Below are 27,995 nucleotides of genomic sequence, written 5' to 3' on the forward strand. Positions count from 1 at the left end.
AACAGATTAAATAAGTTTTAGAATAACATTTCATTTATTAAAACACAAAATTACATTTATGTTCAATTTAAAAGTCATGCAATATCCATGCATCTTTAAAATCTGAACACCATAGCAACCAGGGCGAGGAGAAGAGCGCTAACCATGGAGACGGTCACGTGACTGGCGCTATTGCAGAGGTCTGAGTTGCAGTAGCAGCTGTGGGTGGAAAGAAGTTCGATCTCAGTGCAACCTTCCGACTGAGCGGACCCTTCACACGCTCGGGTGACAGCTGCAAGATCAACACAATTGTCAAGAACTAAGAGAAATATACAGTAAATAACAAAAGTCATTTCTTTAAAACAACAAACCTTTTAAGCTTTCAGATAAAAGTATATATTCATATATATGATTAATAATAGCATTCAATCATGTTGAACAACGACATACCACCTTTCAGCGACATATTCAACATAATAACAACAATCTATAGTAACAACATAATAATATTGATTATATCCTTTGAAATAACGAAACGGTCAAGCTATCGGACACAACCATGCTTGATTATATCCTGTTGAATAACGAAACGGTTAAGCTATCGGACACATACGTGCTTTATCATATCGGTCGGGTGAAATAACGAAACGGTTAAGCTATCGGACACATACATGATTGATTATATCCTGTGAAAAACGAAACGGTTAAGCTATCGGACAAATACATGCTTGATTATATCCTGTGAAATAACGAAACGGTTAAGCTGTCGGACACAACCATGCTTGATTATATCCTGTTGAATAACGAAACGGTTAAGCTATCAGACACATACGTGCTTTATCATATCGGTCGGGTGAAATAACGAAACGGTTAAGCTATCGGACATATACATGCTTGATTATATCCTGTGGAATAACGAAACGGTAATTATATCCTTTGAAGTAGCGAAACTGTTTAACTATCGGACACAAACATGATTGATTATATCCTGTGGAATAACGAAACGATTAAGCTATCGGACACATACATGATTGATTATATCCTGTGGAATAACGAAACGGTTAAGCTATCGGACATATACATGCTTGATTATATCCTGTGGTATAACGATACGGTTAAACTATCGGACATATACATGATTGATTATATCCTGTGGAATAACGAAACGATTAAGCTATCGGACACATACATGATTGATTATATCCTGTGGAATAACGATACGGTTAAACTATCGGACATATACATGCTTGATTATATCCTGTGGTATAACGAAACGGTTAAGCTATCGGACATAAACATGCTTGATTATATCCTGTGAAAATATACATGCTTGATTATATCCTGTGGTATAACGAAACGGTTAAGCTATCGGACATATACATGCTTGATTATATCCTGTGGAATAACGAAACGGTTAAGATATCGGACACAAACATGATTGATTATATTTTATGGAATAACGAAACGGTTAAGCTATCGGACATATACATGCTTGATTATATCCTTTGGAGTAGCGAAACGGTTAAACTATCGGACACAAACACGATTGATTATATCCTGTGAAATAACGAAACGGTTAAGCTATCGGACATATACATGATTGTTTATATCCTGTGGAATAACGAAACGGTTAAACTATCGGACATATACATGCTTGATTATATCCTTTGGAGTAGCGAAACGGTTAAACTATCGGACACATACATGGTTGTTTTTATCTTGTGGAATAACGATACGGTTAAGCTATCGGACACATACATGCTTGATTATATCCTGTGAAATAACGAAACGGTTAGGCTGTCGGACATATACATGCTTGATTTTATCCTGTGAAATAACGAAACGGTTAGGCTATCGGACACATACATAGTCAACCGTAATAGGAATTTATGTAGAATAACATACCGGATAATTATATGATAAATAATATCCTGCCCATCTACATACCGGACTAGCACTCGGTGCTTAATGTTTAAGTGATAAGAGTCACCGCTTCAAATCAACAAATGGGATAACAAACTTGGAACCAATAGCCGTTCCTTTTGGACGGATGTGACCGGTGTAGTATATAGATACATCCATGAATATTTTTCTCGTGTAATAATAACATATTGAGTTAAGAACCCTTGACGCCGAAATCAGCTAGCATGATATTAACGAAGTTGTGTTAGCTTATTTATACTCGCACTAGGGCCTTGCCCATTGGGCGAGTGCTCCGATAAGATTGTTAGTAATGTTAGGTTTTTGGAGTTTAGTGTACATACAGAATAAAATCCGGGTTAGAGCTACCCTGGTTCTTTAACGTGCACCAGTGTATAGCACTGTCACACGGGACCCCTATTTAACGTATTTTAGTGGTGCGACGGGGAATCGATCTAGCGACCCCTGAGTTGAGAGTCAAGTGTGTTTTCCTTAGACCACGGATCCAACAGGTTATTAACGAATGTTTGAGGAGGACCTTAAATATCCTAGACTCTACTTACCATCGCCGACCTTGAGCTTGGAGCATGACAGGCAACCTGACGAGGTTGTGACATCTGAGCTAGAGAGGTTTGGCTCGTCCGCGCAGGCACTGGTTCCCGAGCAAACGTAACAGTTTATAGCATCAGTCTGGCCCACTGTATAAGCGAAACAGGATCCAGATTAATAAAGCATCTTAGTGACAATTTTCAACAAAATTGATTTCACTGATACAATCTAATACTGTCGAACTCCGATGGCTCGAACTCGCTTGGCTCGAATTCCACGTTCGCTCGAACAAGATTTAAAGGACCGTTTTCTTTAAACTGAAGGCAAGCATTCCTGCTTCGAGCCAACGAGGTTAAACTGTATCATTTTTATATTTCGGAGACACATTTAAGTTTTTTTATATTGAGATGTTTGTTTCGGTGGCATGAAGTTAGTTAAAAATAATCCAAAATGCACTTTATATGAAATTCCAAAAAAGTCACAGAGAAAAAAGAAATCCATGCCCTTCGTGTAGAGGGGGGATAACACTAATGCAATAAACACTGTTGAGTTAATTAAGTGCTTGATTATAAATAAAATGAATCGCAATGTGGACGGTGTAACTTTAACATATTCATTGGCTAAAGGTATGGTTCACCATTTTATCAATGAAACGTGTGCAGACAATCCAAAATACAAGCAACCTTTGACAACTTCTAGCAGTTTTTTTTACAACAGCTTACTGCTGTTGACGCTTATGTTAAAGGTTCTCGCTCATGTTGTGGAAACCTCACTTTTTATGAGAAATTAAGTGTGGCAAATCATTAGGAGTTTAAATACTAAGACACCAAAAGCTGGTACCCTTCCGCAAATGTTGATAGTTGCTCTAAAGTTGTCTTTGAAGACACATTTTCATTAGCGTTAACAACGCGATTAATCACTTATTTACAGCATTGATGATGTGTGATTAGTTAACTGACATTATCACGTAATGTTATCAATGTATTGCTAAGATGTCAAAATATCCTTCACTGATGTATAAGTCCTTGTACCATAGCGATGAAAGCGAAGGCTTTCTATTTCACTTTACCGTCGTGGATTCGAACATCTCTAAATCTAAAATGCTTTTGTTATACTATAAATGCATTTCTTTCTGCAATTCCGATATTACAGAGTAAAATAATGATGTAAGTAAGTGTTTTTAGATGCATTACCGGGAAAACTAATTTAGGGCAAAAAAACACAAAATCATGAGCGAGGCCCTTTAACTTTGTACTTTAATGTACTTTGGTTCCGAATTTGAACAAAAAATAAATAAATAAATAAATACAAATTAAACATTAAGCAACATTCTGAATTGTAGTACTCGAATATATATTAAACATTAAAAATGGATTTTTAATAACATTTTAAGAAACTCTTACATGTATAAAGGAATAAAAAATATTATTAACATCAGCCAATACATAAACATTGAACGTTGAATTTTCAGATCTTGATACATATAAAGGAAAAACAACACCATATTATTTATATGAACAAGTACATAAACATAACAACTAAATTCACGAACCTGCCAGAATAAAAACTGCGCCGAGCAGAGCGAAAACAACAACACTGGAAGTCATGTCTGAAATGGAAGTGCGAACTTAGAGATACTAGCCTTCTTGTCTTATATACGCTCGAAATGTCCAGCTCCTTGTGTTTGGCATTGTATTGGTCGTTAACAGAAACGCAAATTGAGGTCATTCTCAATTCAAGTTGTTCTGTCATAAGGAGTTTGTAAAGGTTTTATGCGATTTGAGTTTTTTCTTCCGATTAACGCATGTGTCAATATTGACATAAAGGCTGAAATATAATAACGTTGTATTTATTCTATGCGTTCCGGTGGTTTCGTAGGGATGTCTTCAGTAAAACAGAAATATACTCCAATTTTCAAACTACTCAAGTAGTGGTAGTTATCAGTGGTTGAAATTAGCTCAAGCCCCCGAGCCCTGCACGGGAAAAAATGCTTTCCGGGCTTGCTCAAATTCTGGGTTTAATACCGCCAGACTTGTTAAGAAATGAAATGCCAATCCGAAGTACATGAATTCGGGCTTGTTTATCAAATATACTTATTTCGATGACTGCTACTGGTAGTATTAGAGTAGGTAGTATTAGTAGTATTAATATTAGTAGTATGAGTAGAAGTAGTAGTAGTAGTATTAGAAGAAGTAGTAGTAGTAGTAGTAGAAGTAGTAGCAGTAGTAGAAGTAGTAGTAGTATTAGAAGAAGTAGTAGTAGTAGTAGAAGTAGTAGCAGTAGTAGAAGTAGTAGTAGTATTAGAAGAAGTAGTAGTAGTAGTAGAAGTAGTAGCAGGTAGAAGTAGTAGTGGTAGTAGTGGTAGTAGAAGTAGTAGTAGTAGCAACAGCAGCAGCAGCAGCAGCAACAGTAGTAGTAGTAGTAGAAGTAGTAGTAGTAGTAGTAGCAGGTAGTAGTAGTAGTAGTAGTAGTAGTAGTAGTAGTAGTAGTAGTAGTAGTAGTAGTAGTAGTAGTAGTAGTAGTAGTAGTAGTAGTAGTAGCAGGTAGCAAGTAGTAGTAGTAATAGTAGTAGTAGTTGTAGTAGTAGTAGTAGTAGTAGTAGTAGTAGTAGTAGTAGTAGTAGTAGTAGTTGTAGTAATAGCAGCAGCAGCAGCAGCAGCAGCAGCAGCAGCAGCAGCAGCAGCAGCAGCAGCAGTAGTAGTAGTAGTAGTAGTAGTAGTAGTAGTAGTAGTAGTAGTAGTAGTAGTAGTAGTAGTAGTAGTAGTAGTAGTAGTAGTAGTAGTAGTAGTAGAAGTAGTAGTAGTAGTTTTATTCTAAAAACAGATTTTAATTAATTATTTTATTTTTCATATCTTATTACAAATAAATGTCGCTTTAGACATTCAATTTATTATTTTACCAAATTACACTCGGTTTGCCGGATTGCGAACGAACGTGCGTTATTTACTTTCCAGATTTATATATTATACTTGGCCTATTTATTCCTTTCATGAAATTACGAAACACCGGCGATGCATATAAATAGATATACCAGTAAATATGGAACCTATTAAGTTGGGTAAATACACTAAATAATATTTACACAAGTGGTTAGGATAAATCTCTTTAGAATGTGTGTCAACATTTGAAATGTTTCATTCAAGCAGCTGACCACTTAATGATTGTTCACCCCATTATTTGTGTGAGTAAACCACGAGTTAGACAACAGCTACCTCCAGCCGGCCAATCATAGGCCTGCAAAAGTGTTTGATAAATCTCACACACAACTGTTTTTCTGTCGGATATTTCTACTGCTAAATCTCCTGCAAATCGCGCACCTACTTATGTTACAAGGACGTTTTTTAATACTACAGAAATGTTTGTTTCCTGTGCTTTCCTGACATTTTTCTCATACAAATGTATGGTATCGGACTGAGAAACAAGCAATACACTTTCCGTTGTCTAAGTCAGATAGATCACGAGTAGCCGTTTGATATGGAATTATCAACTCGCTACGCTCGCTGATTATTTCCATATCAAACGACTACTCGTGATCTATCCTATACCTACCTATTGTTAGTTCGGCGATATATATTACACTGTGCTTCTATGTACAAGTATATGGTTTTCGCTTGCTTTCCCTCCGCACCACGATTATTTCTTGCGCTGTCCCTCCGCATTACGCCTTTACAATATGGCCATTCATCCGTGTCAGGGCTTATTCCTTGCGCTGTCCCTCCGCATTACGCCTTTACAATATAGCCATTCATCCGTGTCAGAGGTTATTCCTTGCGCTGTCCCCCCGCATTACGCCTTTACAATATGGCCATTCATCCGAGTCAGAGCTTATTAATACGTTGTCCCTCCTTATTTCGCCTTTTCATTGCGCTGTCCGTAGCAATTGTTGTTTATTGCGCAGTCCAACTGCATTACTTTTTTTTCATCGCTTTGTCTAGCCGAACCTCGCTTTTCATTACGCTGTCCATCTGCATCTTGCTTTTTGTTCTTTACGCAGTCCATCCGCAACACGCTTTTTCATTATGCTGTCCATCCGCAGCACACTCTTTTATTATGCTGTCCATCCGCAGCACGCTTTTTCATTATGCTGTTAATTCGCAGCACGTTTTTTCATTACGCTGTCAATTCGCAGCACGCTTTTCCGTTACGTTGTCCATCCGCAACACGCTTTTTCATTACGTTGACCATCCGCAGCACGCTTTTTCATTACGCTGTCCATATACAGCACGCTTTTTCATTACACTGTCCATACGCAGCACGCTTTTTGATTCGCTATCAATTCGCAGCACGCTTTTTCATTACGATATCCATTCGGAGCTCTCTTTTTCATTACGCTGAGCATACGCAGCACGTCTTTTCATAATGATGCCCATACGCAGAACGCTTTTATTCACACTGTCCATACGCAGCTCGTTTTTCATTACGCTGAGCATACGCAGCACGCTTTTTCATTCCGCTGTCCATACACAGCAAGTTTTTTCATTACGCTGTCCATACGCAGCACGCGTTTCCATTACGCTGTCCATACGCAGCATGCGTTTTCATAACGTTGTCCATAAGCAGCACGCTTTTTCATTATGCTGTCCATACGCAGCACGCGTTTTCATTACGCTGTCCATACGTAGCACGCGTTTTCATTACGCTGTCCATACGCAGCACGCGTTTTCATTACGCTGTCCATAAGCAGCACGCGTTTTCATTACGCTGTCCATACGTAGCACGCGTTTTCATTATGCTGTCCATAAGCAGCACGCTTTTTCATTATGCTGTCCATAAGCAACACGCTTTTTCATTACGCTGTCCATAAGCAGCACGCTATTTCATTACGCTGTCCATACGCAGCACGCTTTTTCATTATGCTGTCCATACGTAGCACGCGTTTTCATTACGTTGTCCATACGTAGCACGCTTTTTCATTATGCTGTCCATACGTAGCACGCTTTTTCATTACGCTGTCCATACGCAGCACGCTTTTTCATTACGCTGTCCATACGCATCACGCTTTTTCATTACGTTGTCCATACGCAGCACGCTTTTTCATTATGCTGTCCATACGCATCACGCTTTTTCATTTCGCTGTCTATAAGCAGCACGCTTTTTCATTACGCTGTCCATACGTAGCACGCGTTTTCATTACGCTGTCCATATGCAGCATTTTTTTTTTCATTTTGAAAAGGATTTATGTTTTTCATTTGAAAAATATACTAAGTAAAAAATGACGCTTTTAAGCATTTTATTTTTAGCCTACCCGAACCACTTTCCAATGCTTTTGGCCATCAAGACACAACTGCTGCTGCTACTGTTGCTGCATATCAAAGACACTTGCTCAAATAATTTGACATTCTCGAATCCACTAAGTCACCCGGACAAAAAATTTGCCAATTTTCGAGACTTGCAGAAAATTATTTTATAGGGTTTAGGCAAACAAAAGTGTTTAGTTTCTGAGGCACTGCCGTCGCTAAATAATCAACCCCAAAGTGCTCAAAAGAAAATAGCTACAAATTGTTGTATGTAACTGAATCGCATAGTTGTAATAAAGCAAATATTTAATCGACTGAGAACCAAAAGTTGTATATTGAAAGAATTACTGTCGTTGTTCATTAAGTATTATTTATTAAACGAACCATTGTTTTTTTATTACATGCCTAAAAGATGTGACTATTGTAGTGTTGTAGACATACATGCCAAATCGTTTGCAAAATGGTGCCCAATTCCTGTGCGGGGTAAAATTTCATAACTGTAAAAAATAACACAACACAAATTTTATTGTTGGAATCAGTGAAATACCGAAATTTTCACTTTACTGGTAATCGCTTTTAACTTGTTTATAGTAATACTTTCAATATCAAAAGGCCGAAAATAGAAGAAAATAATACACTTTATTTGCAAAAAATTATTAGTTACAACAAAATTAATACAGTAACTTAGATCAATTTCGTCTGAAGTTATTAACCAAACTTAAAAAAAAAAACGTTGTACATGTATTTCTCAAAGTATCCTGGCTTCTCCAAACATCAGAACAATACGTCTTAATGGATTCGACTTAGTAAATATTTAAATTAGAGGATAAATAAGTATACAGTAGATTTATGTCATTAACAATATCAATCAGTGAATCTAGCGGGGGGCGTAACGGCCAATGCCCCCCACCCCACTTGGCGGGCGAATACACCCTAAAAACATATAATTTTAACCTAATATTGATGCTTTACCAATTTAAACGCTGACATACACCTTCTGAAGTTGACTAGATGTCCGCCTCTCACCCAAGAGGTTGTGGGTGCGATTTTACTAGGGGCACTTTCTCACCGCCTCTCAAAATGGAAATCAGTACTGGTTTCTGCCCAGGAAACGGACAAGAGAGTGATTCTATAAGCTCAGCTAGCGGCACAGTCGAGATAAATAAATAGGTATATACTAAAGTTGACATGCTTACATGTATGAACAAAAACATATACAGTTTTTATTCATTAATATGTCCACTGGAAATGCATTTAATCTTTGATAGATTCATTTTATTGGCAATATCAGAAAATACATGCTTTTGGCTAAAATTAGCATCAAATTTCTCAAAGGCCACAAAAGGAAAAGAAAAAAAGAACAGAAAAAGAGAGAATAAAATCGACATACAAACATATATGTATTCGATAACTATAAGTTTAAAGCTGCATTCTCACAGATTTACCGTTTTTCCAACTTCTTTTATTTTTTGTCTTGGAAATACCAAAATTTTGCGTAAATATCTGCATACCAGTGATGAAAGGTTGTTGACAAAAGATCAGATCACAGATTTTCATGTTTCCATTCCAAGTTTGATGTTTTATGGCTTAAACCGTTACTTACGGTTAAAGAAAAATGCATAAAACATCAATTTTGGAGAGGAAATATGAAACTCTGTGACCTGATCATTTGTCAGCAGTCTTTTATCACTGGTTTTCAGATATTTACGCAAAAAACTGCTCGTTCCAAGACAAAAAATAAAAAAGTTGTCAAAACGTTCAATCTGCGAGAGTGCAGCTTTAAGCTAAATTTACACCTTTTATTTCAATTCATGAGCTCAGTAAGATAAAAGTTTTAAAGGGTTGGGGAGAGGGGGTAGAGGGGGTGGGGTGAAGGTTATAAATTCCTGGTTGGGGGTTGAGGGGGTGGGGTGAAGATTATAAATTCCGGGTTGGGAGAGAGGGGGGAGAGGGGGTGGGGTGAAGGTTATAAATTCCTGGTTGGGGGAGAGGGGGTAGAGGGGGTGGGGTGAAGGCTATAAATTCCTGGTTGGGGGAAAGGGGGTGGGTTGAAGGTTATAAATTCCTGCTTGGGGAGAGAGGGGGTGGGGTGAAGGTTATAAATTCTGGTTGGGGGGAGAGGGGGTTGGCGGTTGTGAATTCCTGGTTGGGGGGAGAGGGAGTGGGGTGAAGGTTATAAATTCCTGGTTGGGGGGAGAGGGGGAGAGGGGGAGAGGGGGAGAGGGGTGGGGTGAAGGTTATAAATTCCTGGTTGGGGAGAGAGAGGGGGTGGGGTGAAAGTTATACATGCCTGGCTGGGGGAGAGGGGGGTTGACGGTAGTGAATTCCTGGTTGGGTGATGAGGGGGGAGAGTGGGTGGGGTGAAGGTTATAAATTCCTGGTTGGGAGGAGAGGGGGGTGACGGTTGTGAATTCCTCGTTGGGGGGAGAGGGGGAGATGGGGTGGGGTGAAGGTTATAAATTCCTGGTTGGGGGGAGAGGGGGGGTTGACGGTTGTGAATTCCTGGATCCGTCACCGCCATCTATAACTGCTTGTAGGAACACGCATGGAGTTTGGCAAATATTGAGGTACTTTCCAAAATTTGCATTGGACGCAAATAAACATCTAAAGGTTAAACCCGAGACGAGTCATTCAATTCACCGCAGCATGTTTGGAGAAGTTGTTTAATAAAAGTATTTCACAGGTAGACTGACATTTATTGTAGGTTTGGTGAAGCCAAACGTAAGAATGTCCCGTTAAATCAAGTATTGACTTTATATATTAAGCTGAACATTAAGGCCAACAAAAATACCAGTGGTATCAAGATTTGACTTTTAATGGTCAGCCCAAACAAAGTTTAAGTTCTGTTAAATGTGTTTGTATATCCTAAGACTTATTATGTTCGCGTCAGCAAACGCACATTAGTAGCATCGACAATCGCAAAGGGACACGCTCATGTTTCGTAAAATGCACCCTTTTATGACGAAATAACGTGTGGCAAAACATTAGGAGTGTTAAACTAAGAACAAGTCAACAAAAGTTGATATTCGCTCAAAAACTTTCTTTGAACGCCAATATTTTAAATAACGTTAATAGCTTTAAGGTTAAATTAACTCTCAGTTGCTGTATGAGTACTTGTGGGAAAGCGGTTTTGTTGTCATTCCTCTACTTTTTCCCTGACTGTACCGGCGTTGGTTTGTACCCCAGTAGAACCAGGTTAGGCAAGCCATCCACAATAAGGATGCAAAGATGTGTTAGTGCATTAAGGTACGCCATTCACCATAAGGATGCAAAGATGTGTAAATGCATTAAGGTACGCCATCCATCATAAGGATGCAAAGATGTGTAAGTGCATTAAGGTAAGCCATCCATCATAAGGATGCAAAGATGTGTATGTGCATTAAGGTACGCCATCCATCATAAGGATGCAAAGATGTGTAAGTGCATTAAGGTACGCCATTCACCATAATGATGCAAAGATGTGTTAGTGCATTAAGGTACGCCATTCACCATAAGGATGCAAAGATGTGTTAGTGCATTAAGGTAAGCCATTCATGACGCAATGGGCGACGCCTCAAGGATGACGACACCCCGACGATGACGCAATGGGTGACGCCTCTCTGATGACGACACCTCGACGATGACGCTATGGGCGACGCCCCACTGATGACGACACCTTGACGATGACGCTATGGGTGACGCACCACCGATGGCGACACCTCGACGATGAGGCTATGGGCGATGCCTCACTGATGACGACACCTCGACGATAACGCTATGGGTGAGCCTCACTGATGACGACCCCTCGACGACTACGCTATGGGCAACGCCTCACTGATGACAACACTACGACGATGACGCTTTGAGCGACGCCTCACCGATGACGACCCCTGGACGATGTCGCTATGGGCGACGCCTCACCGATGACGTCACCTCACCGAAGATGCAATGGGCGACGCCTCACTGATGACGAAACCTCGACAATGACGTAATGGGTGACGCCTCACCGATTACGACACCTCGACGATGACACAATGGGCGACGCCTCACTGATGACGACACCTCACTGAAGACGCAATGGGCTACGCTTCACTGATAACGACACCTCGACGATGACAACACCTCACCGATGACGCTTTGGGCGACCCATCACCGATGACGACACCTCAACAATGACGCTTTGGGCGACGCTTTACTGATGACGACACCTCGACGATGGCGCTTTTGGGCGATGCCTCACCGATGACGAAACCTCGACGATGACGCTATGGGCGACGCCTCACCGATGACGACACCTCGACGATGACGCTATTGACGACGCCTCTCTGATAACAACACCTCGACGATGACGCTATGTGCGACGCCTCACTGATGACGACACCTCGACGATGACGCTATGTGCGACGCCTCACTGATGACGACACCTCGACGATGACGCTATGGGCGACACCTCACTGATAACGACCACTCGACGATGACGCTATGGGCGACGCCTCACTGATAACAATACCTCGACGATGACGCTATGGGCGACGCCTCACTGATGACGACACCTCGACGATGACGCTATGGGCGACGCCTCACTGATGACGACACCTTGACGATGACACAATGGGCGACGCCTCACTGATAACAACACCTCGACGATGACGCTATGGGCGACGCCTCACGGATGACGATACTTCACCGATGACGCAATCTTGTTACCAGTAATTAATAGTATCCATATATGCATTATCTAAGAAGTCGTTAAAGGTGTATCACTCAAGATTAATGTTTTTATACACGTGTATGTATTAATATTAAATACGAGTGTCACTTTAAATTTGTTTTCAATAAAAAAAGTCGGTGAATTGCTATAAGTATAGTTTAATAGTGTTATGTTGATGTTTCTTATTTTTAAAATTGTCAAATTTAAAGAATTAAATGATATGACTAAACTATTTTATATTAAATGATAATAATTGACATGGAACAGTGTATAAGGTTCTTGAAGACCGTTCGCTGTGTCTGCGATTTGTTTGGTTTGACGCCAGGTCAATCGTATAACAACTCGGCCATCTCCGGCAAGCTACGAGATATACCTCGTAAATAGTAAAATGGTCTGGTAGTTTACGTGTCCGTCAGTCCCCAAAGGATTCATTCATATAAACGCTATCAGGTGCATTTCTGAGCCTGCTAGAATCGACTCCCGCAATGTGTGTATTTGTAATCAAAACCATTTTTTTTCTGAGTTTTGCTTAAATTAGAAATACTTCGCCTTGCATGATTATTTTGATATAACGTACTTCTAATGCACACATCATGACTGTGTGTTGTATGTTTTCTACGTACCTTGCTTCAAGAGCAAGTTAACATTTATTGTCCAGCCTTAAATTTGATTTCTAAGGCATAATTATTAGCTAATCATCATCATCATCATCATCATCATCACCACCACCACCACCACCACCACCACCACCACCACCATCATCATCATAATCATCGACGTCGTCGTCGTTGTTGTAATCGTCGTCGCCATCATCGACGTCGTGGTGGTTGTAGTCGACATCGCCACCACCACCATCATCACCACCACCACCACCACCACCATCATCATCATTATCATCATCATCATTATTATCACCAACAACACCACCATCATCATCATCATCATCATTACCAACAACACCACCATCATCATCATCATTATACTTATCATCATTATAACACATTTTCATCCTTATCGTATTAAATAAAAATCAAACAATATTTTCAACGTTTAATGATACCTTCTTCAATTATAATCCAATTGTGACATTTATGACATAATAAGCCATTGTATATTTTATTATTTAGGTAACTAAATGTGTTTATTGTTTGGTATTTCTTTTGTAGCAATTGTCCATATATGATATTATTATTTTGAAGATATTATTATATTTACGTGAAATTTATGTAATTAAAAAGGTCAACGTGTTATTGGTATATTTGTCTATTAAATACGGATTATCATCCCCATCAATCAATTATCCCTAAGCGAAGTAAGTACTTAACATTTATCAAATGATATCTAATTAAACTAGGAAATGAGATCATTTGTAAAGGGATTCTTTATTTAAAAAGTCGATCAAGTTGAACCTACTATTGCACGTGTTGATTGCGAACTGTTGTGTTATAATTAAAAAAGAAAGTTTTCATTCAAGTTCGATATATTTAATAACACCTGCCCCAACGACATTGCTGTGTACAGTTAAATCTATTTTAGGATGCATGTAAATACACAACATAAATCAAATTAACTTTGAATACACATAGAAAGTGGTTGATGATAATTAGTTCCGGGAAAAGTAACATATATTTCTATAAATAGAATGACACTTCCCCATTGATTGTTTCACTGTTTTTCATCAAATATGAATTCCCATAATCGATGCGAACTTTTAACTTATTGTTCACATTTTGGTGAATTTGAAATCAAGCCATCTACTCGTAATGTCAAACTTGAGAACCTCGAATGACGGCGAACTGTTCATATGTTCTCGGATGTCTTTCCTCTCACTGGCAGGTTTCACCGTGCAGTTCTTCATGTCGCATGTAATGGTGTGTGGTATGTTCTTCATCGTCTCTATCAGACTCCGCACCGCCCCCGCTGTCATTGTCACCCACTCAAGTGTAATATCGGTGATGGAGGCTGGAGGGAGGAGGTGGAGCTCACCTAGATCTGTATGATATATCTCAAGGCGTTGTAACTGAGGGAGACTTGGTAGTGTATCCACAAGTAACTGGACATTCTTAACGAACCATAACTCAACACGTTGTAGTTTACTCCACCTTTGACCGTGTTTAAATAATCTAAATATGTACATTTCAACATTCGATGATACACGCCATAAGTAACATGTTGTAATATTTGTTGGATCAACCTGCACACGTGTTGTATCGTCTCCCGTTATATCCAGATGTTCCAGTCTGTGACACTGGGACAGGTCATACTGCCCATCACGGTCCTCCAGTCTCACTGCTTTGAGGGAGTCGGAGGAGGATGTGATCACCTCCTGCAGCTCTTCCCCATTAATTTGATCATTGTATCCACTGATGTCTAGTGACTGAATACGTTCCTTGTTTATCATCATCAGCTTTTTTAACACTACGACATCCCTGTCACTATCAATCCAGAAGTGTGCGAGATAGAGCGGTATGTCACCATGGTTGTTCGCCCTGGCTTCACGGTTCCCGGAGAGAATCAGGTGCCGAAGTAGTGTAGCCTCTCTAATGTAGAATGATGGTTGGTATGGTGGTATAGAACTATTGATCCATGAAGACATTTGTACACCGAGCTCGGGCTTCATTCCACATATGAAAATAAATGTCTGAGAAACATCTCCCAAGATATTTTCCTTATTATCTTGTTCGTACTTGTTTGATAGCTGACTGAAGTCGTTTTCATTCAAACATAAATGAAGAACCGCTAAAAACTCTTGAAGTGTTTTATGAAAGAATGAAAAGTGAGATGATCTCTTGATTAATGAGTTGGATTTCTTCTCCGTGAGTAAGCCTGACTTCAATGCAAATTCAACCTGCTTCCTGCTTAACAAAGCGTTGACTGTTTTGTTGCTGAAAACAACAGACGAATCTCTGCACTCTGAATACAAAGTTGTGTATGCTAACTTCGCAAGCGCAAGGTAAACCATGGGATTTTGCATGAAGCATTCGTGTTCCTTTAATACAGACGGCAGTTCAATTTCCGGAATGTTATTCCCGCTTTGCATACAACTAAGTCTACATGATAGCATGTTTATCATGCCAGCATAAATGTCACACTTTGAATCGGTTAACGATTTGCCCTCGAACCACAGGCACACGAGCTGGGTGATACTGATAGGTGCTGACAATAATTCATCAAGATCTTTCTCCCACACAATTTCCATGAAAGCCTCTGGTGTCCGTTCATCCTTATTTCCCTCATTAAGAATGTTGATGATATTTTCCACGAGTTGCTCTGGGTCTGCTGCTCCTTCTATTTCAAGATATTTGTCGATCTTTGAATCCTGCACTCTAAACTGTGACAGTCGCCATGGACGCGTTGTCGTGAGGAGTGTGGCCATGTTGGCCGAATTTCGGAAAGGGGTGACTTTTTCCTCAGTTTTGCAGGTACAGTTTACGTTTTCCGGATGGGTCCATTCGTCGAGGCCGTCAGCTATGATTAAACATGTTTCACTTTCCAGCACAGCCTGTAAGAGGCGGTAGCCATCATCGGCATCCTTCTCGTGGTAGAATTTACGTATAAGTTGATCCTTGATCATTTCTGCTAGATCACACGTTTTACCTGAATCTCGTAGGGTGACATGAAACAAAAATGCAAACTCTTTGAAGAATTCTGGGTCGGCAAAGCTTGTTTTAATATCGACGTTTTCCTCCGCTGATAAATACTGGTGGGTCCATTCCAGGGCACACATTACGGAGAAGGTGGATTTGCCTTTGCCCGGTTCGCCAACGAGGAAAACATTACTGAGCAACTGACCGTTTTTTAAGAACACATCTGAAAACTTTGCAACTTCTTGACCACTGTCTCCCTTGTCAATTTCGCCGATTTTTCTATGATCTTTCTCCACAATTTTCGGTGCCACGTAGAATTTCCTGAGTTTTGCGTTCTTTTCTCCGAGAATGGGAGATATCGGCATGTCGGCTAAAGTGGTACGGTAATGGTTTGCCAAACGTAGTCGTAATCCTGAAGTAAATGTAAAAAAATATCACATAAAAAAATATAAAAGTTAAGATCAGATACGTATGCATTATCACAAGACGCAGTACAGGAGATAAGAAGCAGCATTATCATAAGAGGCTTTTTGTGGAAGATAAGTAACAGCATTGTCACAAGACGCTTGTTTCAGACGACAATGAGCAGCAATATCACAAGACGCTTGTTGTAGAAGATAAGTAGCAGCAATGTAAAAAGACGCTTAGTATAGAAGGTAAGGAGCAGGAATATCACAAGACGCTTGTTGCAGAAGATAAGTATTATCACAAGACTCTTGGCATAGACAATAGGCAGCAGCATTATCACAAGACTCTTGGCATAGACGATAGGCAGCAGTATTTTCACAAGACTCTTGGCACAGCAGATAGGCAGCAGTATTATCACAAGACTCTTGTGATAGAAGATAGGCAGCAGTATTATCACAAGACTCTTGTGATAGAAGATAGGCAGCAGTATTATCACAAGACTCTTGGCATAGAATATAGGCAGCAGTATTTACACAAGACTCTTGGCCATAAAAATTAGGGATGGCAACGAGTTTTAGTACTCGATACGTCATTGATGAAAAGCGTTTCTTACCTTCCTTCAACATCTCTCCTTCGTTCTCAGCGCTTATCTTGAAATCGTCTGTTTGCAGCTGTCAACAAAACAGATCAAGACATTAAGCATCCCATAAATCAAAGGTTATTTTACAAAAATAATATAAACTAATAAAGACAATATTGTAACGAAAAATAATATAACAACATACGCTGTCATTGAGGTGACAGGCGTAAATATCTGTTTTATCTCGTGCCTACGACTTCCTTACTGACTTCCAACGACTCACATGTTGTGGCCACGACTTAAAGTAACTCGTTCATGGTTTGTTACATGCACTGTTTTTAATTATGAAATAAAGTTTGGCAAATCATAAGGAGTGTTAAAACAAAAATACCAAAAGCTGGAACCCTTAAAGATGCACTCTTACTCCAATATAAAATTTACCGCAATTAATGGTATTGTTTAAAAATAATAAAAAGAATGGATAAATGTTGAAAACAGTTGTTCTTATGAATATAACAGAGTTTAATTTGAAAGAAAGGTGTAGAAACACGGTATTTCTACCTTATGCGACTATAGTAGATCTTTTAGCAATTACCAATCATTTAATTTTTTGCTAATAAAACCACGGTTACAATCCTATTATCAGTTATTAATATTTTCCATAAATGCCCTATTTAGTAAGTACTGTGAAATCATTAATGTTCGTGGGGCATTAATGTTCGTGGTTTTCGTGGGTTGGGTGATCCACGAAAACAAGATCCCACGAAATATAGACCCTTTATTCACTATTTCAGTTGCCTTGTTACGTACATACAGAGGTCGCAGTATACAGCGTAAATACCGAACTCACTGTATATCTGACTATAATTGTTTTGGTAATATATTATATCTGCCTTTAATAAATAATAAACCAAATCATTTCATTGTGTTCTTGATTAACCAAATGATAAACACGTGCTGTAGCTAGTCCAAATAATTGTACGTTAACGGATTTTTTTTAGATTTTTGATATGGCAAATCCTTCACGTACAAATTGTTTAGTATCAAAAGTGGGTAGTTGTTCCGATCAGGATTCCGGGTTAAAGCATATAGCGTCTATAAAATATCATAAAAACAAGAAATATTACCAGATAATGTTATTTTATATTAGTTCCGTACACAAAAAAATTAATATCCAACTTATAATTATGAGTTTGACGGCTTTTTTGTCATTTCATTTTGTCAAAACATAACCATATATACATGAAGGGCACCTGCAAGGCTTTAGGGCACAGTTTTAAATCGCTCGGAACATTTCGGCCATTACGATTGTATAACGAGGTCTATCTCGAAGCTTTGTCGGAGGAAGCCGAGCTACTACGATTGTATCGAGTTGTTCCCCTTCGCATAATTGTTGTCTGTGTCAGTCAACTTTCGTTTTATTGGAAAGGTAAACAACTTGTTTTAACGCATTAAATGCTTGTTTAGTGCAAAATAACATTTCACTTACATGGTAAAATATGAATATAACTCTTTATGATCAATTTCAACCATAAAATACTTCACTTAAAACAATTTCAATATTTTTAAAACACCCCCGTTTTTTGCACATTCCCGTTTAGACGTTAGGGATTGGAAGAATCCCATATAACACGTCTATTATTTTAGACTAGTGCTGTAGCGTGTGTTGTCCACGAAAATCTCCAGGTTTACAAGATGTGCGTGTTTAGTGTCGGTACTCGATTTTTTTTCTTTAATGAAATATTTAATCGATTACATTGATTGTCTGTACTCAAATATACGCACCTCTGAGTTCTCGGTGTTTTCACAGTTTGCAAAATTCTTAATTGATATTCAATGGCTTCGCCTATCTTTATCTTTGATCAGGGTCCATCTCCTTTTATGAACGTAATTTCCAATTAAATCGACAATTGACATGGGTATATGCTCTAATTGGCATGTTGTACCACTAAAGCGAGTGTCATAAACCGTGTGACGTAGAAGACGGAAATCACGTGGATATTATGCAGACGATTTAGGACGATCACATTTTCGGATTTTTCAAAAAAAATAAATGAAAAACCACGAATTCAAGTACCCACGAAAATGTAAATTTTCAGAAAACCAAGAAAGTTCATGCCAACGAATATAAATGATTTCACAGTAGTTAAAGGTTTATCGCTCAAAATTGACGCTTGCTATACAAGTGTATGTATTGATTTTGAATGAGATTGTCACTTTTAGCAGATGATGTTGCTCAAATAGCATCTTTTAAGACCACATTTTTGTAACGCAATTGAAAATTAATTACGGCTGTGGTGTTGCGTGATTCATTGATTGACATTATCACGTGATGTTATCAATGTATCCAAAACAGGGCAACATATCCATCACTGTTTTTAAGTCCCAGTGGCCGTGAGGATTAGCCGGCTGTTTCCAACTTTTTTTCTTGACTTTACCGGCGTGGGTTCGAACCCCACTAAAACCAAAATACTTTGTTATGCTATAACTGTATTTTTTTCTGCAATTTCGATATCATAGAGTAAACTAATGATAAAATAAGTGTTTTAGATGCATTACAGGGAAAACTGATGTTTGGTTCAAAACATGAGCGAGTCACTTTAATAAACTCGAGGCCACCACTTCGTATGCAATAGACGCGGGAAAGCACAGACCGGTTCAATTTGTGTCATGGGTGGAGTCCCAATGGTACGCAACCTTGGTTTGGCCTTACATCGAATAAGGTCACCACGCAGAAAAATTTACCCCAAAATCCCTGCATATACCCATATAGGGACCCCCACCTACACCAAAATCCGGTGGTCTTATATGACTAGATGTTAAACCAAGGTTGGGTACCATGTTGTGCCTTGTGTCGGTAAGCTAGTTCAGTTGTGTTCACTTTCATGTAAAGTCATACCTGTAATATGTTCCACAGAATGTGGTGCTATGGGCCGGTTTTCTAGTTCAGTTGTGTTCACTATCATGTAAAGTCATACCTGTCTAATATGTTCCACGGCGTGCTGTGCCTGTTGTCAGTACGCTAGTTCAGTTGTGTCCGCTATCAAGTTAAGAAATACCTATTAAATGTGTTCAACGTCTTGTTAGGCCTCGGGTCGGTATGCCAGTTCAGTTGTGGCATCTATCATGTAATGTCACACCTGTTTAATCTGTTCCACTGCGTGTTGTGCCTAGGGTCGGTACGCTAGTTCAGTTGTGTCATCTATCATGTAATGTCACACTTGTTTAATCTGTTCCACGGAGTGTGGTGCTTTGCATCGGTATGCTAGTTCAGCTGTGTCATCTATCATGTAAAGTCACACCTGTGTAATCTGTTCCACGGAGTGTGGTGCCTCAGGTCGGTGTATGCTAGTTCAGTTGTGACGGCCATCATAAAATGTCACACCTGTTTAATCTGTACCACAGAGTGTGGTGCCTCAGGTCGGTGCATGCTAGTTTAGTTGTGACAGCCATCATGTAATGTCACACCTGTTTAATCTGTTCCACGGAGTGTGGTACCTCAGGTCGGTGTATGATAGTTCAGTTGTGACGGCCATCATGTAATGTCACACCTGTTTAATCTGTTCCACGGAGTGTGGTGCCTCAGGTCGGTGTATGCTAGTTCAGTTGTGACGGCCATCATGTAATGTCACACCTGTTTAATCTGTTCCACGGAGTGTGGTGCCTTAGGTCGGTGAATGCTAGTCGAGTTGTGACGGCCATCATGTAATGTCACACCTGTTTAATCTGTTCCACGGAGTGTGGTGCCTCAGGTCGGTGAATGCTAGTTGAGTTGTGACGGCCATCATGTAATGTCACACCTGTTTAATCTGCTCCACGGAGTGTGGTGCCTCAGGTCGGTGTATGCTAGTTCAGTTGTGACGGCCATATGATCATGTAATGTCACACCTGTTTAATCTGTTCCACGGAGTGTGGTGCCTCAGGTCGGTGTATGCTAGTTCAGTTGTGACAGCCATCATGTAATGTCACACCTGTTTAATCTGTTCCACGGAGTGTGGTGCCTCAGGTCGGTGTATGCTAGTTCAGTTGTGACGGCCATCATGTAATGTCACACCTGTTTAATCTGTTCCACGGAGTGTTGTGCCTGTTGTCGGTGTATGCTAATTCAGTAATGCCCACTACTATGTAAAATCATACCTGTTTAATCAGTTCCAAGGCGTGTTGTGCCTCGGGTTAGTTTGCTACCTCAGTTTGGTCTTAAAGCATGTAAGTTCGTACCTTCTTAAGCTGTTTTACGGCGTGTTGTGCCTCGGGTTGGTTAACTAGTTCAGTAATACCCACTACATGTAAAATCATACCTGTTTAATCTATTCCATGGCGTGTTGTGCCTCGGGTCGGTTTGCTAGTTCAATTGAGTCAAAAAGCATATAAGTTCGTACCTTCTTAATCTATTCCACGGCGTGTTGTGCCTCGGGTCGGTTTGCTAGTTCAATTGAGTCAAAAAGCATATAAGTTCGTACCTTCTTAATCTATTCCACGGCGTGTTGTGCCTAGGGTTGGTTTGCTAGTTCAGTTGAGTCATAAAGCATGTAAGTTCGTACCTTCTTATGCTGTTTCACGGCATGTTGTGCCTCGGGTTGGTTTACTAGTTCAGTTGAGTCATAAAGCATGTAAGTTCGTACCTTCTTAATCTATTCCACGGCGTGTTGTGCCTAGGGTCGTTGTGCTTCCTCAGTTTAGTCATAAAGAATGTAAGTTCGTACCTTCTTAAGCTGTTCCACGGCGTGTTGTGCCTCGGGTTGGTTTGCTAGTTCAGTTGAGTCATAAAGCATGTAAGTTCGAACCTTCTTAAGCTGTTCCACGGCGTGTTGTGCCTCGGGTCGTTGTGCTTTCTCAGTTTAGTCATAAAGAATGTAAGTTCGTACCTTCTTAAGCTGTTCCACGGCGTGTTGTGTCTCGGGTCAGTTTGCTAGTTCAGTTGAGCCATAAAGAATGTAAGTGCGTACCTTCTTAAGCTGTTCCACGGCGTGTTGTGCCTAGGGTCGGTTTGCCAGTTCAGTTGAGTCAAAAAGCATATAAGTGCGTACCTTCTTAATCTGTTCCACGGCGTGTTGTGTCTCGGGTCGGTTTGCTAGTTCAATTGAGTGAAAAAGCATGTAAGTTCGTACCTTCTTAAGCTGTGTCACGGCGTGTTGTGCCTAGGGTCAGTTTGCCAGTTCAGTTGAGTCAAAAAGCATATAAGTGCGTACCTTCTTAATCTGTTCCACGGCGTGTTGTGTCTCGGGTCGGTTTGCTTGTTCAATTGAGTGAAATAGCATGTAAGTTCGTACCTTCTTAAGCTGTTGCACGGCATGTTGTGCCTCGGGTCGGTTTGCTAGTTCAGTCTTGTCCTCCAGCAGGGTGCGGAGCTTGAACAGGAAGTCCACTAGTTCCGTGTCCTTGACCTTCTGGTCTTTGGAGTGGCGTACTCGTCGACCAATGTCCCGAACCTTAAATGTAATGTTTCAAATAAACAAAGCTACTAAACATAAAATATGTAGTAACCTCTCTCTCTCTCCTCTCTCCCCCTCTCTCTCTCTCTCTCCTCTCTCCCTCTCTCTCTCTCTCTCTCTCTCTCTCTCTCTCTCTCTCTCTCTCTCTCTCTCTCTCTCTCTCTCTCTCTCTCTCTATATATATATATATATATATAATAATTCTTCTGTACGAAAGTTCGTCGGAACTCGGCTCCCGACGGTAATAAATGACGAGGTCCCACAATCGCAGCTATTTTGTAGGCCCGTGTGTCCGGCAAAATGATTAAATAAATATCTGTTAATCGTGTATCATGTGAATTTCATTAACTAACCTATGTTTACTTGATCAAACCAACTTAATCAGTGCGTTTATCGACCCGAGCTCCCCGGGTTTTGCCGCACAGAAATCGTAAATGACCCGAAATTGATACATCATAAATGTATAATATTAATCATTTGAAAGGAGCCGCAAGGCATTATCTAAATGCCTTTTAAATCAATTAAAGTCAAGAGCAATTAACACCCGAAGTGACAACTGATTATCGATCTGGAATCTGAACGGTTTCCATGTCAATTAGCAGCACTCAAACTCAATGACGTGTTAACTCCGCCCATTATGCATATTAACGGATACCTTGGTCTTTTTCGCTTAGTAGGATGGTTTAAAAAACAACAATGCTTAAATATATTTTGTTTTGCTTTTTATACCATGTCTATTTCAATTTAAATAATATATATATATTTGTATTAGTTTTTAATGTTTAACAGAAAATAATAAACATTTTTCGTAGCACATGCAGGGTTGTCGAATTCGGAAGAAAAAAAATGCTGGCGAGTTTCTTTGGCAATAAATGTTCCTTACAGCTAAAAACGGCCCTTTTCTCCTATAACATCTCTTTTCCAAATTTACAGCATCGCCTTGACTGGTTTTAAATTTTCCGATAATCGGAATCATTATCTTACGATTCGGCATATTTGTTTATTCAACATTGCCGACATATTAACACGATTCTGAACCATGACCTGTGACGTCAGGCTCGTGATAATTAAATATAGTTGTATTATTGTTAGTTAATAATAACTTGCAGAATTGTTTCCACGAGGAAAACGAGACAGGAATGCCCACAAACCTGCGCAGTCAAAGTTTCACACATCTTTGATACCACTGACCTTATTTCGCGATTTTCCAAAATTCTTAAAATAGTAACATAGTGGTTTTTTAGTGCATTGTATTTATCGATGTTAATACTTCATGGAAATAAACTTATAGCAAATAAACAAGCAACAGATATGAAAATAAATGACCCTACATTACAAGTACTTAAAATTAAGTATCTATGAAGCTATCGATCGTGGATCTCGGTATGTATGAAGCTATGGATAGATAAGTAAAATTGCGTATCTATGCAAGTGAAGGGTTAATTAATTAAATACTCCTAAAATGCCCCCAGAATGCAGGAAATGAAGCGCTGAATTTCAAAATTTTCCGGGTGGGTGGGGGGATGCCCACGGATCCCCCTAGCTGGCCGCCTACTTTTCTGTTTCAGTCGCTTCAACAAAAACTTATTGACAACCCTGCACATGGTCTGAAAAGCACGGGAAACAGGTGAACGCTTACCTTCTGTCAATTTTAATTAAAGTGAAAGAAGAACGCGTAAAACGTTTTCAGTGTACAGTAAAGTTCTGTAATATTATAGATTTATTATTGTTTTATTGTTATGCCATTTAACAAAAAATAAAAACGATGTTGCAATATTGACAATAGGAACATTGAATGTTTTGTTTGCTTCCGGACAAAAGGAAAAACATGAAAGTGAAACTGAAAATAGAAATTTCAGAGATGTCGGTGCAACTCAACAATCGCTGTTGCATGTAGGATTCTGATGCATAGGGTTACATGCATAATTCCTGTTTTCACTGAACATGCAATTAATAAATAATACGTTCACAACATAATTTTCCATGTTTTGACCCTGGGAATTTTTTAACCACCTAAGAGCAGGAAATAAGACTACAAGTTATAGTCCAGTGCTCCAGCTAGGCCTATATAGCAGGGTGTGGCACAAATCCTTTCCACCCTTCTGTGCCCTTTTGTTTGACAGAGCAAAATTTCAGAAATTAAAGTATACAAAAAATACATAATTTTGACACGAATTAAAGTAAAAATAACAGCTAAAGTGTTCGTAGCAAACTTATAATTACTGTAGTATTGAAAGAAGTTACTACACATACACATTAAGCATGGAGCAATGGCCCTTGCAGTTATGCCCCATTAGGGCTCATTCAATGCGCATCAAAAGTGCCCTTTAATAGCCTAGCACCCTACCCTTTTCAAATACTGACTGGAGCACGGGTATACTATTAAGTTATATTGATAATATTTTTTTTCTCTTACTTGAGATTTTTCTAGAATGAAAAGTGGATTAATACAGCTGATCCTAATAAAACACTGGATTTGTTTGGGTTTTTTATTTCAGTTTTGGACGTATGGATAATCATGTACCTTGCAATGCCATCTTATGACAGATGAGAACTATATTTTATGAAGAAAGACCAAGTATTTAGGAAAAAAAGAACAATGACACTTGGAGATCTGATATTGACTCTTGAAAATCAGATCTCAAGAGTCATTGACTTGGATTTTAGACCCTGGAAGCTCTGACTTTCACTAAGATGAACATACAATTTTTGGTCCTGCCAAAACTGGCGCGGTCCTGCAATGTAGACTGTATTGCAGGACCTCGTGTCATGCAATGTGATAATGACTTTCGTACAGACTATAATAAGAGTAACGAATGTACAAAATCAATAAGATAAGAGTATTTGCAATAGTAATGTCAGGCCTAAAAAAAATATGTCTGTTTCCTGTAACCCGACTGACTGTATTTTTTTACCGCCGAACGCAACTTTTTTATGCCCCATAATTCAAAAATTCAGATGTTTAGCGATCTCTGGCCTGTGATGACAACGATAATTTAAATAATTTAGTCCTGTCCGAACTCGTCGCATAGTTACAAACGTTTCCGGTTTGACAAGTTGAAACAATGGCAAAACGCTTATTGGCTCTGGCATTAAACTGCAGAGCTTTTAATTGACCCGAGCTCCCGGGTTTTGACGCACAGAAAACGTAAATGACCCGAATTTGACGCATCATACATTTGTAGTATGCGTCAGTTTTGACCCGGGATATTTTGGTGTGAGAGTAGGTATCATCTGAGAGGAGCCTCAATGCATGATCTGAATGTTTGTTTAACCCGCAAGAGTAATTAACACCCGAAGTGACAAGTGATTATCGATCTGGAATCTGATAGGTAACTGTGTCAATTAGCAGCACTCAAACTCAATGACCTAATATTAACTCCGCCCATTATGCAAATTACTGGATACCTTCCGCTTTTTCGCAAAGTGCGATGGTTTTGAAAATCAACAATGCTAAGATATATTTTGTTCATTTATTTAAAGTTTTCTTAATATATTAAAAAAAATATTCTTATAAGTTTTTAATGAATTAACAGAAAGATAAATATTTTTCGTAGCACATGGTCTAAAAAACGCGGGAAACAGGTGCACGCTAACTTCATTTTAATGAAAGTGAAAGGAGAACTGCGTAGATCGTTGTCAGTGTTACAGTTAAGTTCTATAACAAAACAGTATTGTATAATGCACCAGTCAATTGTAACCAAGCCCCCCCCCCCAGGTCCGGTGGTATACCGGGGATAGCTGGGGGGAAAGGGCCGTGTTTTTACTTTCCAGGTGCCCCCGTAGGGCCGGGTGGCCGCTGTGGTTTTGTCATAGCGCCAAATTTAGCGGAGATTGGGCCTTATATAGAGTCTCTGGGGTGCGGGGGCATTTGGCCGGGGTTTAACCACCAGTTCGTCCCCGCAGGACGGTGATTTTACCAGGGGTTGGCTGGACCGATAGTCAAAGTCCGACGGCTATTCCCCGGACCTGGGGGGGGGGGGGCTGTGGTTACAGCGGTTTGATGCTAGACAGATTTTATAGTCTAGTTATGATTCTTCCCATGTCTAGCCAACTGTTTATTTTATAATAGTTTCCATGTACATTTAATTGTAATACAACTTGATATTATTACACAGTCTATTTTAAAATAGTTTGTGCAATAATATCATGTTTTATTACTACAAAATGTATGCATTTTGAAAGTTTTGTTTATAACATTTGCCAAAAATAAATTGTCTAAATGTTATTTGATTCACTTCTTCACTGGGTTATATTTGCAAAGTGTAAAGATGAACTGCTTCCCTGGTGAACATACTGACAATGCTCAAACCCAGGTCTTGTCCTTCAAAAGGATGTATTCTACAACTGAAATACATGTACAATGGCTGTTAAGTTGGCAGTTTAAACTTATTTAAGACAGAAAGTTTGAATCTATATATCACACTGAATTCGTTTTAAAATAATTCACCTGAAATAAACATGAATATTGGATCATTCTGACATTAAAAAAATATAAAAAAATCCCTACCTCCGACCCATCTTTTTTCAGCATGTTACAGGAAACAGACATATTTTATTTAGGCCTCAATGTATTTAATAAGTACAAAGAGGAACTTCAAGCGAATACTAAAACATTCTGCATTAATTATGAACATTTATTAAAGCTGAACTCTCACAGATTGTTTAGACAACGTTTATTAAGTTTTGTATGGGAATGAGCCAATGTTTGCGTTAATGTCTGTAAACCAGTAATATAAGACTGCTGGCAAGATCAGATCACGTTTTTTTTCAAATTTTCGAAAATTGAAGTTTAATGGCTAAAACCGTTAGTAACGCTTTAAGAAAAAATGAGTTTTTCGGCAGTTCTTTAGTGAGTAATCTTATATGAATTAATAATGAATTAAATGCATTAATGCCTAAATCAGCTGATTCTGGGATACAAAATGAAATAAGGGTCAATATGTGAGAGTGCAGCTTTTAAAACTCATCGAAATCGCATAATATGATTATAGTATGATTCATATGTTTACCTCTGTTAACAAATTTGGCTGTGTCGCAACGTTAAATGACAGCTTGTTCTGGAAATCCTTACAATTCATCATGACGCTGATCACTCCGTTAAAGTCACTGTCTTTGATGGAGGACACGGTCTTATAGCCATCAGGAGGCAGGAAACACTTGCCGATCTCCCAGTGGCTCGTACACCATTTGTCCGCATTTGTGTTCTTCCATGATGGTCCCGAAAACCTGTGATGTTTGACTATTTCATCATGGACGCCTTTACAAATCCCGTTTGGACACGGCTTTTGAGGGGAGTTATGAAATTTACAGTTTCTAGTACTGGTGCATATCCCACGAGTAGGGCAATTCAACACGTTCTCGGTGAAACATTGTGCACATGTTGCCCCGCCTGGAAGACCCTTAGATGTTCTGACGTTGTTATAGATGTCCTTGTGAACGCATGTCAGCACGTCCTCTACCAAAGACTTTAAACCCTCCTTGGTTATATTGAGGGCGAAGGCAGCCTTAACCCAGTTCTGGGCTTTCTTATCCTTCAATAATTGGCCATAAGTTGTCATTGTTTTGTCATGAGATTGTATTCATCACCTGATAAAAGAAACAAGACACTTG

The 27,995-nt window shown here is 39.3% G+C and overlaps 1 protein-coding gene across 1 annotated transcript; it reads right to left on the bottom strand.

The window, feature by feature from the left end:
- Window positions 1-95: 95 nt before the first annotated feature.
- Window positions 96-27,952, bottom strand: LOC128246010 (uncharacterized). The gene is made up of 6 exons (XM_052964220.1): window positions 27,395-27,952; window positions 22,221-22,379; window positions 16,984-17,041; window positions 14,134-16,374; window positions 2,463-2,597; window positions 96-271 (listed from the first exon to the last, which is right to left on the bottom strand). The coding sequence occupies exons 1-6, from the start codon at window positions 27,941-27,943 to the stop codon at window positions 96-98; spliced, it is 3,318 nt and encodes a 1,105-aa protein (XP_052820180.1). The 5' UTR covers window positions 27,944-27,952.
- Between the last annotated feature and the right edge of the window lie 43 nt (window positions 27,953-27,995).

This window comes from Mya arenaria, chromosome 9 (genome assembly GCF_026914265.1).
Source record: "Mya arenaria isolate MELC-2E11 chromosome 9, ASM2691426v1".
NCBI classification, from domain to species: Eukaryota; Metazoa; Mollusca; class Bivalvia; order Myida; family Myidae; genus Mya; species Mya arenaria.

What these genes read in the sequence shown, in the direction of transcription:
- LOC128246010 (XM_052964220.1), bottom strand. Translation starts at nt 27,943, where the DNA reads ATGACAACTTATGGCCAATTATTGAAGGATAAGAAAGCCCAGAACTGG. An exon ending in AGCCAAATTTGTTAACAGAG is followed by an intron (nt 22,380 to 27,394) that starts GTAAACATATGA and finishes ATTACATTTAAG; the next exon opens with GTTCGGGACATTGGTCGACG. An exon ending in CCGTGCAACAGCTTAAGAAG is followed by an intron (nt 17,042 to 22,220) that starts GTACGAACTTAC and finishes TTTTGTTGACAG; the next exon opens with CTGCAAACAGACGATTTCAA.